This window comes from Myotis daubentonii, chromosome 16 (assembly GCF_963259705.1).
Source record: "Myotis daubentonii chromosome 16, mMyoDau2.1, whole genome shotgun sequence".
NCBI lineage: Eukaryota > Metazoa > Chordata > Mammalia > Chiroptera > Vespertilionidae > Myotis > Myotis daubentonii.
Window position 1 is genome coordinate 54281514 of NC_081855.1, and position 16291 is coordinate 54297804.

General features: G+C 40.8%; 1 protein-coding gene across 5 annotated transcripts in view; it reads right to left on the reverse strand.

The window, feature by feature from the left end:
• The window catches only part of GRB2 (growth factor receptor bound protein 2), a 61601-nt gene that overhangs the window by 37643 nt on the left and 7667 nt on the right, over positions 1 to 16291 (reverse strand). The window contains exon 1 of one of the 5 annotated variants that reach the window (XM_059671211.1): positions 3559 to 3630. The exons of the other annotated variants lie outside the window; for them this stretch is intronic. Within the exon in view, the coding sequence (XP_059527194.1) occupies positions 3559 to 3615 (57 nt within the window). The 5' untranslated portion in view covers positions 3616 to 3630. Of the gene's footprint in view, positions 1 to 3558; positions 3631 to 16291 lie in introns of those variants that run through there. 5 annotated transcript variants of the gene reach the window in all.

A 16291-nucleotide genomic window follows, 5' to 3' on the forward strand; every position in this document is an offset into this window, starting at 1 on the left:
TCCATAAGCTGGGTAGGTATTATTCCACCTTACAGATGAGGAATCTAAGGTCCATTCAAATACACCAGATAACTTGCCCAAGGAGACACAGTTTGTAAATGGAATATGTAGGACTGGAACTCAGGTCTGACCAATTCCAGCATCCATGCTTGTAACCTCTATGTATACTTCTTTGCCACATGTTATTTGACACAGTCTTTTTTTAAAAAATATATTTTATTGATTTTTCACAGAGAGGAAGGGAGAGAGATAGAGAGTTAGAAACATCGATGAGAGAGAAACATCGATCAGCTGCCTCCTGCACATCTCCCACTGGGGATGTGCCCGCAACCCAGGTACATGCCCTTGACCGGAATCGAACGTGGGACCCTTCAGTCCGCAGGCCGACGCTCCATCCACTGAGCCAAACCGGTTTCGGCTTGACACAGTCTTTAACAGACGTCCCACAAAGTGTTGCTTGACTGTTTTTGACCAATACTTCACAGAATCAATGATCTAGCTAGGTTTCTATTCCGGGTTTATAATTTCTGAAGCTGAGGGAATAGAGTTATATAGGATTAAGAATGCTATGGACAGCCCTGACCAGTGTGGCTAGGTGGTAGAGTATTGGCCCATGTACCAAAGGGTCACAGGTTGGATTACTAGTCAAGGGCACATACCTAGCTTGCAGGTTCATTCCCTGGCCTGCTCGGGGCACAGGTGGGAGGCAATCGATGTATCTCTCTCACAGTTTGGTATCCAACCTAATCTTTCCATCCTACCCAAGGGTAAAGGGGGAGAGAGAGGAAGGGGGAGAGAGAGAGAGAGAGAGAGAGAGAGAGAGAGAGAGAGAGATAAAGAGAGAGAGAGGGAGGGGGGAGAGGGAGAGAGAGAGAGAGAGAGAGAGAGAGAGAGAGAGAGAGAGAGAGAGAGAGACATGGATGCGAGAGCAAAACATTTATTGGCTACCTTTTACACACACACACACACACACACACTGGGGATCAAGCCCAAAAACCTGGGCATGTGCCCTGACCTGGAATCCAACTGGCAATCTTACTACACAGGACAATGCCCAACCAACAGCCACACTGGCCAGGGCAATAAATTCTTTTTATTTGTCAGTTTTGAACCTAATACCCAAACTTCTGATGGCAGACCATGAAAAAAAGAAAGTTCAAACTAATCTTGTAAGCCTCTCCTCTGTTCCTAGCCACCTTATTTTTAGGACATTCCTTGGCAGTTCTAGTATCAAATGATTGCTATACTGAGCATATGTGCGCTTCACAAACTTGGCAGGTGTCTGCTTCCAATCCTAAATCCTACTCTAGCTCCGCCTGCTGCCCACCCAGATGCTTCCATTTAAACTGAGAAGTCCACGAAGGGGACAGAAGCTAATGGGTCATCTTACACCAGATCTACTGTTAGCTGTCTCAACACAAAACCCCAAAACCTCTAAATTAGAATCATTTAAATCTTCCTGGACATAATCTGATTATCAATGACTTCTATTCTGTTGTAAGTAATGGTACAGAAAATTACACTGGTCTTTTACTCAGAATAAATTAGTTCTGTATTTTTAATAGAAGCCAAATGGTGAAACTAGTAGGAGACAGCAGGGACAGGCTATTCTGGTAAGATGTTGCATTTACAATCGTGGTATAATGACTGACAGGTTTGAGCATATGGTACCAACGATAACAAGGCAAAAGGTTCAAATCAAAGTACAATGGGATTGTGGGGGATAGAAATGATGAGGTTAAAAAAAAAAAAAAGCACCATCAGTACAATTGGTCTTTAAATATAAAATAGAAGACAGTAACTGGAAATAATTCATACCAGTGGGTACCCAGGAGTTGCTCAGAAGCACCAAAAAGATGAAGAGAACCACTACAGCAACGGATCTCACTCAGCACGCGGCAGTCCAAACCAAAAGTCCTCCCAACTCTCCACACTACGCAACCCGCCACATCCGTCTATGAAAGTACAACTTTCAGTTATTTCTCCTTTTCCCTTCCTTTCATATTTACATCTAATCAAGTCTTATTTTTCCTTTAAAACATCTCTAAATATAATAAGGAAGTCCAACTAAGCATTACTTAAAATAGGGCGGGGGAAACATTCTACAATGCTCACCAGTAGTGGGATGGTTAAATTATGGAACATTCATATAATGAGATACTCTGCAGCTGTTACAAATGTTATTTATGAAGAGTTTATAATAGCATGGGTGGAGCAGACAATGAGTGGTCTTCTTAACCTCTATTCTGCCTCTGTGTAGAGCCATGAGGCTTGGGTGGGACTGACCCCCAACCAAATCTCCCAGGGCAAGTCTCTCTCCCCAGGCCCAGTGACCAGCTTAGTCCTAGGCTACCTGAGCCAATCAGCCCCAATCTCAGGACTTCTGCTGGAGGTGGGAAGGAAACACATACCTCAGAACAAAGCTAACACACAGCACAGGGCAAGGCTACAAAAACGTTATGGGAGACACTGAGCTGGAGCCCTGATTAAACCATTATCTGATTTCTATCCAATCTCTGAACTTTTTGATTATTATAAGCCAATGATACATAACTTTTACTGTTTAGACTAGTGTGAGTAGTGTGTTCTGTCATTTGCAAACAATGGCTTAACACAATGGGCAAATATTTATATTTTCAAAAAGGCAATTTCATATACAGTATGACCTTGACTTTTAAAGTATCCAGATAAATTATTATAGGGGGTCCTGGGTGGAGGTGGGCAAAGCAGCATGAAATGGGGAATGGAGGACATCTGTAATAGTGTAAACAATAAAATACTAGGAAAGACAAATATAATCAGTTATTATTTCTGGGCAGTGGACTGGGCTAGGTTTGGGTACTGATCAGGAACCATAATATATATTTTAAAATTACGAACAAGAGACTGCCAAATTGATCACTGTCTTTGAAATTCACTCCATATACACTCCAACCCTCAGTGAATTCTGCCACCTGAGATGCCATTTTTTTCTACTATCCAACTCTCAGCCATTTAGAATCAGTACACTCTTACTTCCTACCTATAAGCCCCACCAACTTCCTTCACTACATCTGATTCTATCTTACTACAAATCCTCTAAATCACTGTTCAATCAGATGTACTTTTTTAAAAATATATTTTATTGATTTTTTTTACAGAGAGGAAGGGAGAGAGATAGAGAGTTAGAAACACCGATGAGCGAGAAACATCGATCAGCTGCCCCCTGCACATCTCCTACTTGGGATATGCCCGCAACCCAGGTACATGCCCTTGACCGGAATCGAACCTGGGACCTTTCAGTCCACAGGCCGACGCTCTATCCACTGAGCCAAACCGGTTTCGGCCAGATGTATTTTTTAAAAGGATCTATTTCATATAATTGTTCTCTTTACTAATTGTTTCACAGGCACATAGAGCCTTACCAGCTTAACGCCAAGTTCCTAGTAGACAAAAACTGTCTCCCTGGCACACTCAAAAGCTTGCTGACTGACCTGGAAAAAAAAAAATCTTAGGAATGTACAGTTGACTTTTGAACTGCGCAGGTCCACTTATATGTGGGTTTTTTTCAATAAATACCTGTGCTATTTTTTGATCCAAGGTCTGGAGTCTGCAGATGTTAAGGGCCAACTGCATGCATTGATCTATGCCATTTTATAGGCTTGAGCATCAGAGGTTTTTGGTGTCCACGGAGGATGGGGTGGGGTCCTGGAACCAGTCTCCCACGGATACCACAGGACAACCTGAGTTTTTAGGGAGTCGAGTTATACAAGCATTTTTTACTGTGGCGGGGGGGTCAGTAGCCCTAACACCTGCATTATTCAGGGTAAACTATATATGATAATGTTTTTCATTTTATATCAACTTACCATTACATTTTCATAACCTAAGAGTTCAAAATAGGATATAGCAAAACTATTTTAACTTAAATGACTTTAAGTTGGAACAAGGAGTAGCAGTGTAAAGTTCTAGTAAAATCGAAGATGTAAAATTTTAAGGCACAGACAACCATATGTTGGCTTTACTATGTCGAAAGGTTCTGATTAACCTTATGTTGAGAAAAACTCCAATTCACCCCTTTGCTTCTTTTTTTTTTTTAATATATTTTATTGATTTTTTACAGAGAGGAAGGGAGAGATAGTTAGAAACATCGATCAGCTGCCTCCTGCACATCTCCTACTGGGGATGTGCCCGCAACCCAGGTACATGCCCTTGACCGGAATCGAACCTGGGACCTTTCAGTCCGCAAGCCGACGCTCTATCCACTGAGCCAAACCGGTTTCAGCACCCCTTTGCTTCTTTTAAGCTCAACTGGTTAGTCAATATAAGACTCCTGAGACAAATACTGCAGGCTGGCATGAGCGAGGTTGGTTAAAGATTGACTGGCTGACTCTAGCCACCAGCCTATTTAAGAATGGCACTAGTCATGATAGAGATGGTGTTTAAAAAACTGACTGACTAGACATATACCACTACTAGAAAAATAACTCAAAACATACATACTCCTTGGCTTTAAGGACAGCATTACTTGATCAACACATGAACCACCATATTACTAATGAAGAGGCATTGGCCACTCAAAATTAATGAAAGCTTAAAGCTAAAGCTTAGGTCAACTCATGGAGCCAATGACTAAAGCCAGGTCCCTCTAGAGATACAAATTCATTATTTTTTTAATATGATATGGACTGTTAACACAGATCACCGATGCAACAATGTTCAAGCTCCAAGTTTATCACCAGTATGTACATCCCAAGGGCTCGCTTCTATGGGCAAATTTTAAAAGAAAAATTAGTGCCTTGTTGACTGAAACCCACTACCCAGGACCCAGAAGAACTGAAATGTCAGTCTATGAACAGAGTTTCAGAAGCTAGTCAAAGCTGTCTGCCTTGCTTTCCTAGGCAGATTTTGCAGACTCTGACTAACAGTACTTGTACCACTTGCTCATTTTGACTTCAGTATCTTGTTCGGTTTGGACCTGCTCCAGGTTGGCTACAGCTATGTTTGGCACCACAAAACATGCTGCCAGTCCTAGCTGTGTTGCTAATAAGAGGTCAGAAAGCACCCCTGGAAATACAGGGACACAGGAAGAGTTCAAACACTTGTTTTAAGCACAGTGTCCTAGCAAAGCTTGAAAAACAAGAAATTCTTTCCCCCGATCCACCTCACCTTTATCAGCAACGCAAACTCAAGAGAATCTATAATAATAAAAGCGTAATATGCTAATTAGACTGGACAGTGAACCTTCCGGACAAAGCCGGGTCTGCAAGGGTCGAGGCAAGCCACCATGGCTGCGAGGGTCAAGCCCCTTGCATGGACTCCCTGCACTGGGCCTCTAGCATATGATAAGAAAAGCCTTCTCTTCTCCCGATCTAGGCCTCTGTGGAGCTGGTCTCTGGCACTTTCTCTTATGAGAAACTATAGGTTAGAACAATCATCAGGGTTACTGTAAACTATTCCTATTATTTTTCCTTGTTTTTCTTATACAAGGAAAATAAAAAACAAATTTAGGAAAGAAAGCCATAGTGTTTAGGGCCTCCTTCCATAGAGATATTTCTTACTGTATGGATCATTGCTGAAATAAAATGCCACCATGATTATGGATGGAATAAACATTCAAAAACAAAAACTGGTGGAAAATGGGAATTTTTTTTGGACATTAACTTAAAAATAAAACCGACTGAGTATTCTTTAGGTCACATGCACAGTAAAGTACAATTATATTTTACAAAGACTCAAAGGAAAGGTAGCCAAGAAACCTAACCAAGAGGTAGTGGCACAAACTAAAGGAATGAAAAACTACAATGAAAACTCAACAGTTCCTATTTCTGGTCCCTGTCGCCTAAATAAACGCAAAAACAGCTGAGGCAACATAAGAATGAAGCCTGACCTCTGACAGGGCAGTGGTGGGTAACAAAGACTGTGAGCCTCATTTATACTGAGCAGGATGAACCTGCTGTGGGTTTCAGCGCTTCCTTCGCTCTGCTGTGCAAATGCTGAGATACAGGAACCCTGAGATCTGAGAAACAGAAATATGTGGTAGCCAGAGGTACACGATGGAGCTACGGAGCAGTGGAGGGGCACCTGTAGGAGAGCGACTTCTGGAGTCTGGGCTTGCTCTAAGTCAGTGGTTCTCAACCTTCCTAATGCCATGACTCTTTGATACAGTTCCTCATGTTGTGGTAACCCCCAACCATAAAATTATTTTCACTGCTACTTCATAACTGTAATTTTGCTACTGTTATGAATCGTAATGTAAATATCTGATATGCAGGATGTATTTTCGTTACAAGTTAAACATAATTAAAGCATAGTGATTAATCACAACAACAATATGTAATTATATATGTGTTTTTCGATGGTCTTAGGCAACCCAGGTGAAAGGGTCATTCGACCCCAAAGGGGTCGCGACCCACAGGTTGAGAACCACTGCTCTAAGTAATGAGGGAAATGAAGAGGCAAAAGTTATACCAGACAAAAGGAACAATATGACTGAAGACCAGGAGATGTGACGAAGTTCAGGGAACTATACAACAACTGAAAACTGACCAAATTTTGTTTAAATATAGCCACGAAGGTTAACTGATCCATTATTTGACACTATTGGCAAAAATGTTCATCGGTGAAACACAGTAGAGTTTTTCAGGTGAGGATAGCAAATTGTGCAAAATTTTGGTGCCAGTTCACACAAAGGATCAAAATGACTTCACAATAAGGGCAAGACTTGGCCTAAGATTATTTATGTGAAACAGAATTCTGAAAAGACAATAATTATGGTTTTGCTGAATCCAAAGAAAACGCTGCCTCTGCTCTCTGGATATGCCTCAGATGCTGCTGTCTGCACATTTCACTCAAGACCACATTACACACGCACTGACACAAGGGCCCAAATTAGAAGAGTCAGCGCTAAACCAACCTCTTACAGGTCACCCGGTGGAGCTGCTCTACTCGCACTCTTCTGGTCCTTCCATTTTCACTAGTGAAAACACGTAACCAACTGGCAACAGGTTCCCATTCTGTCTCTGCACAAGCTGGAGCTAGAAAAGGTGCAGCACCATGAAGAGGTTGTGGGAAATCAAAGGTCCACAAGCAAAGGGCCTCGTGCAGAAAGGGGAGCACTATGAGAAAGAGACCCTCCCTCCCCAATTCTAATCCTAGTCCACGGTAGCATTCTGCATTCCCACTCCCTTCCCAGTTTTGCCCAAGGACCTCACCTCTAAACACCAGAATATGTTTTTTGTTGTTAATCCTCACCCAAGGATATTTTTTCATTGATTTTTAGAGAGAGTGGGGGGGGGGGGGCAGAGAGAGAAACATCGATGTGAGAGAGAGACATTGATTGGTTGCCTTCCGCACGTTCCGACCAGGGCCAGGGATTAAGCCTGCGACCAATGTGTGTGCCCTTGACTGGAATTGAACCTGGGACCCTTCAATCCACGGGCTCTATCCACTGAGCCAAATGAAGGCTCATGCTATTTTCAATTCATAGAAAGTTCTAGTTTTAAAAAGCCCCCCTTAAACATGCTATTCAATATTTTGTACATACAAATATGTAGCAGAAACCTATTTCCACGAAATATTTCTTTAAAGGGGACAGTGGTGTCAGGGATGTGAAGTTTGAGTTTGAAGGCACTCAGCTAAAGTTCTAACAAAATGTAAAAGAAGTATCTTGATTATTTTGAAGCTCTTGCATATGCCATGCTATTATCAATATGGCTCATGTCTACTTTTGTAACTGCCAAATACACAGAAAGGCAATTACCCTTCCAAGTTTAAGTGTTCTAGGACAACACCAACAACTCTTCAGAGCTGATAATACGCTTTGCTAATGTTAGAAACAGAAGTCTTAGCAAGTCAGGCAAATCTGGATGGACAAAGCAGTCATGAGCATTTCTAAGTTATCTTAGAAAACTCTTTGATACTCATGTCTGACTAAGTGTGACTCAGTCAGGATACCCAGTGTGTGCCTGTAAAACAGTGTATTACTAAATATTATGTGTGTCGTGAACCAAGCCTTTGCATTAATCACAGTACCCTTCACCCAGGAAGTATTCAAGAACTTGTTGCTATGATTCACCAAGATACTGGATGAGTAGTCTTAAGAATTTATCAAAATTCTACCTACTAGCATGACATACTCAAGGTAAAAATAATTAATCAACCAGACCTAACAGATATCTATAGAACACTCCACCCAACGACAGCAGAATAAAACACCAACTCCAGCACACAGTGGAACCCTCCTGAGGACCATATGCTAGGCAATAAAATGACCCTCAATAAATTTAAAAGGACTGAAATCACCCAAGGTATGTTCTACAAGCAAAGTGGAACTAAAATTAACAATAGAAGGAATTCTGGGAAATTCACAAATATGTGGAAATTAAACACGCTCCTAAATAACCAATGGGTCAAAGAAAAAAAGTAACAGGGGAAATGAGAAAATACTTCGATTAGATGAAAGAGATGAGATGGATGAAAACAAAACAACTGCATATCCAACTTTATGGGATGCAGCTAAAGTAGACATAGTAGGAAAGTTATGGCTGTAAACACCTACATTAAAAGGAAATTTGTACTATAGTTCATTTACAAATTGAGGTTGCTATTCTTTTATATATAAAACCCAAACCTAAAAGCAGGTAATACAAGAATAATTTTTCATCAGGTTACAGTGGGGCCTTGACTTACAAGTGTCCCGGCTAACGAGTTTTTCGAGATACGAGCCGTATCTCGGCCGATTTTTTGCTTTGAGTTGCGAGCTAAAATTCGGGTTATGAGCCAGCTTCAGATACCCCACCGCTAGTTGGCGCAGCGAACGTCACAGTGAACCCCACAACATCAGCCCAGCATCACGTGTCTCACTCGTTCACTTTAAGATTTGACATATGAGTAATTTGAGTTACGAGCTCCGTCACGGAACGAATTAAACTCGTAAGTCAAGGCCCCACTGTAATTGAGAGTTTGTAGATGAGAAGCAAACCCTTTTTGTGAGGCCTTTAATCCTATATAATAAAAGCCCAGCCCTGACGGGTTTGTCTCAGCAGATAGAGCGTCAGCCTGCGGACTCAAGGGTCCCAGGTTCAATTCCAGTCAAGGGCATGTACCTTGATTGCGGGCACATCCCCAGTGGGGAGTGTGCAGGGGGCAGCTGATCCATGTTTCTCTCTCATCAATGTTTCTGACTCTCTATCCCTCTCCCTTCCTCTCTATAAAAAATCAATAAAATATATTTTTTTTAAAAAAGCCCAGCAACCATAATGGGGTAATGACCAGAACGACCACTCAACCACTCCCTATGAGGTGCATTGACCATCTCTCGATTCCTTCCCTCCAGCCTGCAGGCACTGATTGCTGGATGGCCAACGGGGAACCACGGATAACTGGGGTGGGGCTGGGGACTGGCAAGCCGGAAGATGGCCCTGATCGCAGTCTAGGCCTAGGGGCCCTGCCCACGCACCATTTCGTGCCCTGGGCCTCTAGTATCTAATAAAAAAGGAGTGAGGGGAAGAACATGCAGATATCTTACACTTTAATATACACCACCAACCAATTAATAGCTAAATTTGAAAATTACTTCTACAGTTTTTAAGGGTAACAGCTATTCAAGTGGGTGAAGTTATAGTAAGTGCTCAAAGAAGACAGATAAAGGGCTTCTGAACACAGAATATGAATTTCCAAGTTAATGAAAACATAAAAAGAACATTGATTTTTTCTGCACCAGTAACTGAAATTTAGGAAACTAATTATGTTAATCTCAAGGAAATAAATGTAGGGCTAACTAGTTTCCCTATGTGAGGCCATTCATCTAGATATCCCATGTAGACAATATTAGCACAACTCCTGGGAAATTCATATCAATTGCAGGTTCAAGATTTACTCTCTCACTCAGCTTTAACATGAGACTTTGAGAGTCTTAATCATGATCTTCTCTGCTAGCCTGGCATAGAAATCCTTTTGAGCTACTGCTTTCTAAAGACGCTGAGTACACTTGAACAGAAGCCCCATCTTCTTTCCAAAGCTGAAGTACCTGCTTACTTTCATTATTAAAGTTTTGAAGATGGTTTCACTGTTTCTTGTCAGACCCAGAAAATATACTAAAGGTAACTATGGCTATATTCATTAAATGTTTATTTTTTTTCCTGAAAGGTTACAGAAAAACTAATGACTTCCTCTGTGAAAACTTTGCTTTTTACATTATTTAACAATGAATGAAACATATGTTTGTTCATTTAATTTCAAAAAGTTATCTGGGTGACCAGAGAGACCAAAGACTTAAGAATGGAGAAACGACTTCTCTTTCACACACAATCCTTCATCAATACTGTGCATTCAGCAGAGCTTTGGGTCAAGATTTTAACAGTTCTGAATTTGAGGTAGTATCAGGACAAGCACCTGGCCAGTTATTTAAATGGGCAGAGTCATGTGACTTGCTGGTTACCTGAGTCAGCGGTTGGACTGACATCCCCTTATCAAAGTTACACACTTGAATAACATTAATAAAATTAATGACAGCAGGCACTACTGTCTGCTTTATGCTAGTCACTGCTTTAAGCACACGAGTATATATTCATTCTTTTGAATCTCACTGTGACTCTAGGAAGGTAAGTGCTATTGTTTCCATTTCACAGAAGGGAGAACCAAAGCACAAAGCAAACTCCCCAAGATGACAATGCCTGAATGGCCACTGACTGAGCTGGGATTCAAAAAAGTTAGGTGTAGCCTGGAGAATGTGTTCTTCACAATACAATAGATGTTTCTCATTCCATACCCACAAGGAGCTGAAACTGAGGGAGTATCTACCAAAAGGGCCAAGATTTTCCTCAAAATGTCATTTTGAATCGCTTTTTAAAAGGTCTCTAGGTTTTAATGACACTGAGTATAGCTACAGTGAACTTTAGCCTAAGGATTTAAAGTAGGTTAAACCTCAGCCATTAAGAAACAAACCAACCCACTCCGAACCGGAGCACTTTAACTCTTTAACTCCCTGGAATATCCATCAGGGTAAGATAGATGTAAAATGTTAACTACTTTTTATTTGAATATAACTTTGTTGTAAAACAACTAAAGAATACAAAAAAGAGAGAGAGAGAGAGTAAAAATCACCAGGAATCCAGCTCCCTGGAGATAACATCTTTTAGGGGACCATTTAGAAAAAGTCTATGTATTAAATAAGCAAACAGAATAGACAGCAATTTTCTATAAATGGGCTCACTCTCTAGTTTAACACCATCTGGGCATGAAAAGGCCTTTAAGGGTAGTGGTTAAGAACATGGAATCTGGACTCAAAGTGGCCTGGATCTAAATCCTAATATGTGAACCTGGGCAAGTTACTTAACGTAAGTCTTAGGTTTCTGATCAGTAAAATGGGGATAACAGCATCTGAAAGGATTAAAAGGGAATGCAAGTAAAACACTTAGTTTAGTGCAAGGACATACTAAGCACTCAATATACTATAGCTACATGGTTACTTTTTAAAAGGGGGTTCACTTAACATATCTCTGTGCAACTGTAGATATTATTGTGTTGATATAGATTTACATCAATATTAACACCTTCAGAGTATTCCATTTTAAAAAACCATAATCTGTTTATGTAACTCCCTACTGATCGGCTTAGGTACCCCCCCCTCCCAAATGGTTATTCCATAGATTGGAAGATGCCCTTTTTATACATTTTAGCGTCTCTGAAATGCACATTACATTTTATAATTTAATTAAATATTTTATTTTCTAGGTGGCACATATAGACTAATTGTAATAAACAGCATAATGTCTATATTTTTTAAAATTAAGATTTGTTTAAGAACTCTTAAAAGTGGAATTCGCCGAAACCGGTTTGGCTCAGTGGATAGAGCGTCGGCCTGCGGACTGAGGGGTCCCAGGTTCGATTCCGGTCAAGGGCATGTACCTGGGTTGCGGGCACATCCCCAGTGGGAGATGTGCAGGAAGCGGCTGATCGATGTTTCTCTCTCATCGATGTTTCTGGCTTTCTATCTCTCTCCCTTCCTCTCTGTGAAAAATCAATAAAATATATTTTTTTAAAAAATTAAAAATAAAAATAAAAGTGGAATTGCCAGGTCATTTTATGTTCTGGTATATATCACCAAGCCAATATTCAGAAAGATTTTATTGGTACAAATCTCCACTGGCAGGAGGTGACAATACCCATTTCTCCACACAGTGGCCACCAAAGGGTAGGGGTCAATTTTTACTACCTTCACTAATCTGACAGGCAAAATGAACTCATTTTTATTTTTTTGTTTTTTCATTGTTTTCATCACCGAGGTCAAATTACTTTAGATAGCATGTCCAATAAGTCACTCAGTAGAAGCTGCTGCCCATGCCTGGCAAGTGCAAAGCAGGACTGCAGATACCTTACATTTCCGGTTTACTCATCCCAACAGTTAAGAGGGCGTTACCATACTGTAGAGCAAGCATCGCAGCCAGACCTGAGCACAAACCCCAACTCTGCCACTTACCAGATGTGTGAACCACAGCAAGTTACTTAACTTCTGTGCCTGTTTCTGTAGTCACGAGATGGGACTAAGTGCGCCAATTCAGAAATTATGTATAACTTCATGGCATAGAGCACTGGTTCTCAACCTTCCTAATGCTGTGGCCCTTTAATACAGTTCCTCATGTTGTGGTGACCCCCAACCATAAGATTATTTTCATTGCTACTTCATAACTGTAATGTTGCTACTGTTATGAATCGTAATGTAAATATCTGATATGCAGGATGTATTTTCATTGTTACAAATTGAACATAATTAAAGCATAGTGATTAATCACAAAAACAGTATGTAATTATTTATGTGTTTTCCGATGGTCTTAGGCGACCTCTGTGAAAGGGTCGTTCGACCCCCAAAGGGGTCGTGACCCACAGGTTGAGAACCGCTGGCATAGAGTAAATGCTCCATAAATGGTAGCTATTCAGTAATGACTTTAACTACCATGGCTCACAGAAGTGAAACTTGAAAAACCCCAAAGGAACATTGCATTTCCTTAAACATCTCTTTCTCCAAACAGGGATGACTGGTCTTCAGCCAGCCTCCCAAAAGGAGTCTTGTATAGGAACTGAAAGTTCATTCATTCTTAGTACCTACTTGGAAATAGTCCATCCAGATGACAGGGGAATAAATGAATATAATGAAAGGCAATCAAATTACCTGCTAGAAGAGAACTGAAACAGTCTTCATTCTCAAAAGAGTAAATGCAATATTCTGGGTTTGGTCAACAAGATTGATAAGCATTCTTATCAGCAGGCTAAAGCATACCAATACCAGACTAAAATAGTGAAGAAAAAAAGAAACAGCCCCAACCTGTTATTTTTTTAGGTTTGGTCATTTAAACACCTGAAAGGGAGCTGTGTACCGAAATCCAGCTGTTGTGAAAACCGGACCCAAGTAAATCCTATTTCTCGGAAGCATCCTCAATGCGTCTTCTTTTCTCAGTTACACGGGAGCCTTACTCAAATGCCCCCAGCTGGCCAGCAGAAATCCCCCCGTTTTTCCTTTCAGCCTCTCTCAAACCACCCCGGCTTCATTCCTAGTCCTGACACCTATGCAGGCACTTATCTATCTCACAAGCTGGCTACTGCAACCTTCCAGGCTAGGACTCCAGGTTTACCTCTCTGTCACCCACTGTACACACAGGGCCCTTTCACCATCCACTAAAAAACTTCAGATGCTTCTTAAGGAAAAGATAAAACTCTTACTGCGTTTTTCTTATCTGACTCCAATTCTACCTTATTCTCTACTATGTCACTCACAATCTATAACCTTATTCTAGCATTCCTATCTCAAACACAAGTACAACTACCACCCCCAAGCCCCGCTCCCGCCCTTCTCTTAGCCCTATCCTATTTAATTCACAGGGTCCAGTTCAAGTGATACTTCTTCCTCAGAGCTTTCTCTGACTTTAGGTCTTACCCATCTCTTCCCTTCCTAACTACTTTGGCAGTTACAGGTGTAACACAACTTCAGCATTTCATTAAACACCAGTGCACTACAAAGTACTGTTTGTGATCTTGCATAGATCATTTAACCTCTATGGGCCACCATTTCCTCATCTGTGAAATAGTAAGTCAAAATTAAGAGTTAAAAAAGTCTTCTTCTGTTCAAAAAATCCTCTAATTTTACATACTGCCATATACTGTTTCAGATATTAATCTTCATTTCTCGTATTTGATTTTAAGAATACCTGAAGAGAAAAAGTACATCATCTATTTCTTCCCCAACTCTCAAAGCAAGTTATCCCAGGATGTGGCTCAAGGAGATGCTCAGTAAATTTGACAGTGGAATAGAGACATCAGTGCTGAGATAGAAGAAAACTTCAAAGATCTGAGTGTGAACCCAAGATCTAGTTCTAAAGCAGCTTGTGCAAACGGGATAGGTAGGTAGTGCCAGACGAGTAGATGGTCCACTGTCGGCTCTCTTGTTGAGTTGAAGGTCTGCCTTAATGGAAAACAAGAATGGAATGAACACAGGCTTGAGAGCTCAAAACGGTTAATTCCTGTGCAGCACTGTTTGAAGTATGTGTACATAGCCCCTAAATGACAAATGCGACTTCCAGGTGAGCTCAGACACATACGTGCATTAGGGGCCCTGTTCAGTGGACAACTCCTAGTACTCTCAAGCCTGCCCTACAAAGGCGGGGCAATTGAGGTTCAGCTCAGCCACGCAAAGCCTGAAACCTGCAAGAGAAGAGCAATTCCTCCCATTTCTATGCCCCAGTGCTCTTCTCAGAAAATACAAGCTTTTATAAGAGGGAAAGTAATTCAGTTCTATTTCAGGCTTCCAGTAAAATGTCTTTAGTTTTCTCTCTTTTCTCAGGGCAGTACAAGTCAATGTGTAGATAGAAAGTAAGAAAGTGGTCTGCTGGAGGACAGGAATCAACATTAACCAAAAGTTAACCAGGAACTCTAAGACAGTGGGAGGATGCGATCCTTCCAACTCTAGTCAGAAGCAGAGGGCTAAGCCCCTTTCTATCATTATATTAAAATAAAATGTATTAACACCAATATGCTCATGCCCCTTTATCAAGAGAGAGCAAATACATATATACCTATTTTAATCAAGTTAAACTGGTCAATGCTATTCCAGCCACTTCTAAACACATTTTAAGATCCTAAAGAGTTATCAAATCAAATCAGAGCCACTCAAATGAAGCCAGTTACTCCTTGAATAATCAAATGAAGGAAGCACTGTTGTTGTTGTTTTTTACTAACAGCTCTTAACACAAAGCAAACGTCCCTCATGGCCCTCCTCTTCACTCAGCTGTTACACAGAATTATGAGACAAAGGGCAACTACTGTATTATCACTTTTTTTTGGAGTAAAATCACAAGATTACTAACAAACAGCTAATGGCCACAATTCAAAAGCAATAATGGCATTATGACTTCATATGCCAGTGATCTACCAAACTGGAAAGAACCAAGTATCCTTATTTTTCTCTGCCCAGAGAAAATCTGCAAGTGGGAGCACTCTGATTCACTTTCTCTCCCATCATGAATTCTCTGGGGGAATGTTAAACAGTATCACCTCCTCTAATTATAGGGGGAGGAGAGAAGGGTTTTATACTTGTCCAAGAGGTTACCAATTTAAGTTGGAGAACTTATAACATGTTCACGGTCTCGGAAAGACTTCGGTGATAGTAAACACGGAAAGGTCTTGTCTAAAAATTCTTAAAAATCCTCAAATCCCTTCTTTTGTTTTACTTTGCTGCTTTAGTGCTAAATATGCAATGGGATAAACTTAACAGAAAAATATGAACCATCAGGCTTTCATTCAAGTTTCTTTGGTAAGTTTAATAGAGACATCAGTTTGTATTTTAAAAAACAACAATGCCCGGGCAGTCTGGCTCGGTGGCTGAGCATCAACCTATGAACCAGGAGGTCACAGTTCCATTCCCGGTCCAGGCACATGCCCGAGCTGTGGGCTGGATCCCCAGTAGGGGTGTGCAGAAGGCAGCTGATCAATGATTCTTTCTCATCATTGATGTTTCCATCTCTTCATTTCCCTTCCTCTTTGAAATCAATAAAAATATATTAAACAAAAAACAACAACACTTGGCTCCAAAGGGTTTTCATCCAGATTACAAACGTGGATATCTGAAATAGCCAATCTTATGATATCACCGTCGGATTATCTGCTGAAAACAGTAATCACCTATGAAAACATCAAATTACCTCCTCCGTATACCAATGATACAGAGTAATTTCGAGGTCTAAGTTGCATTTGCTCTGATTTCTAGCTCTCTAAGAAAACAGAATGAGAAGACATATGTCACTCTAAAACCTATAGCTGG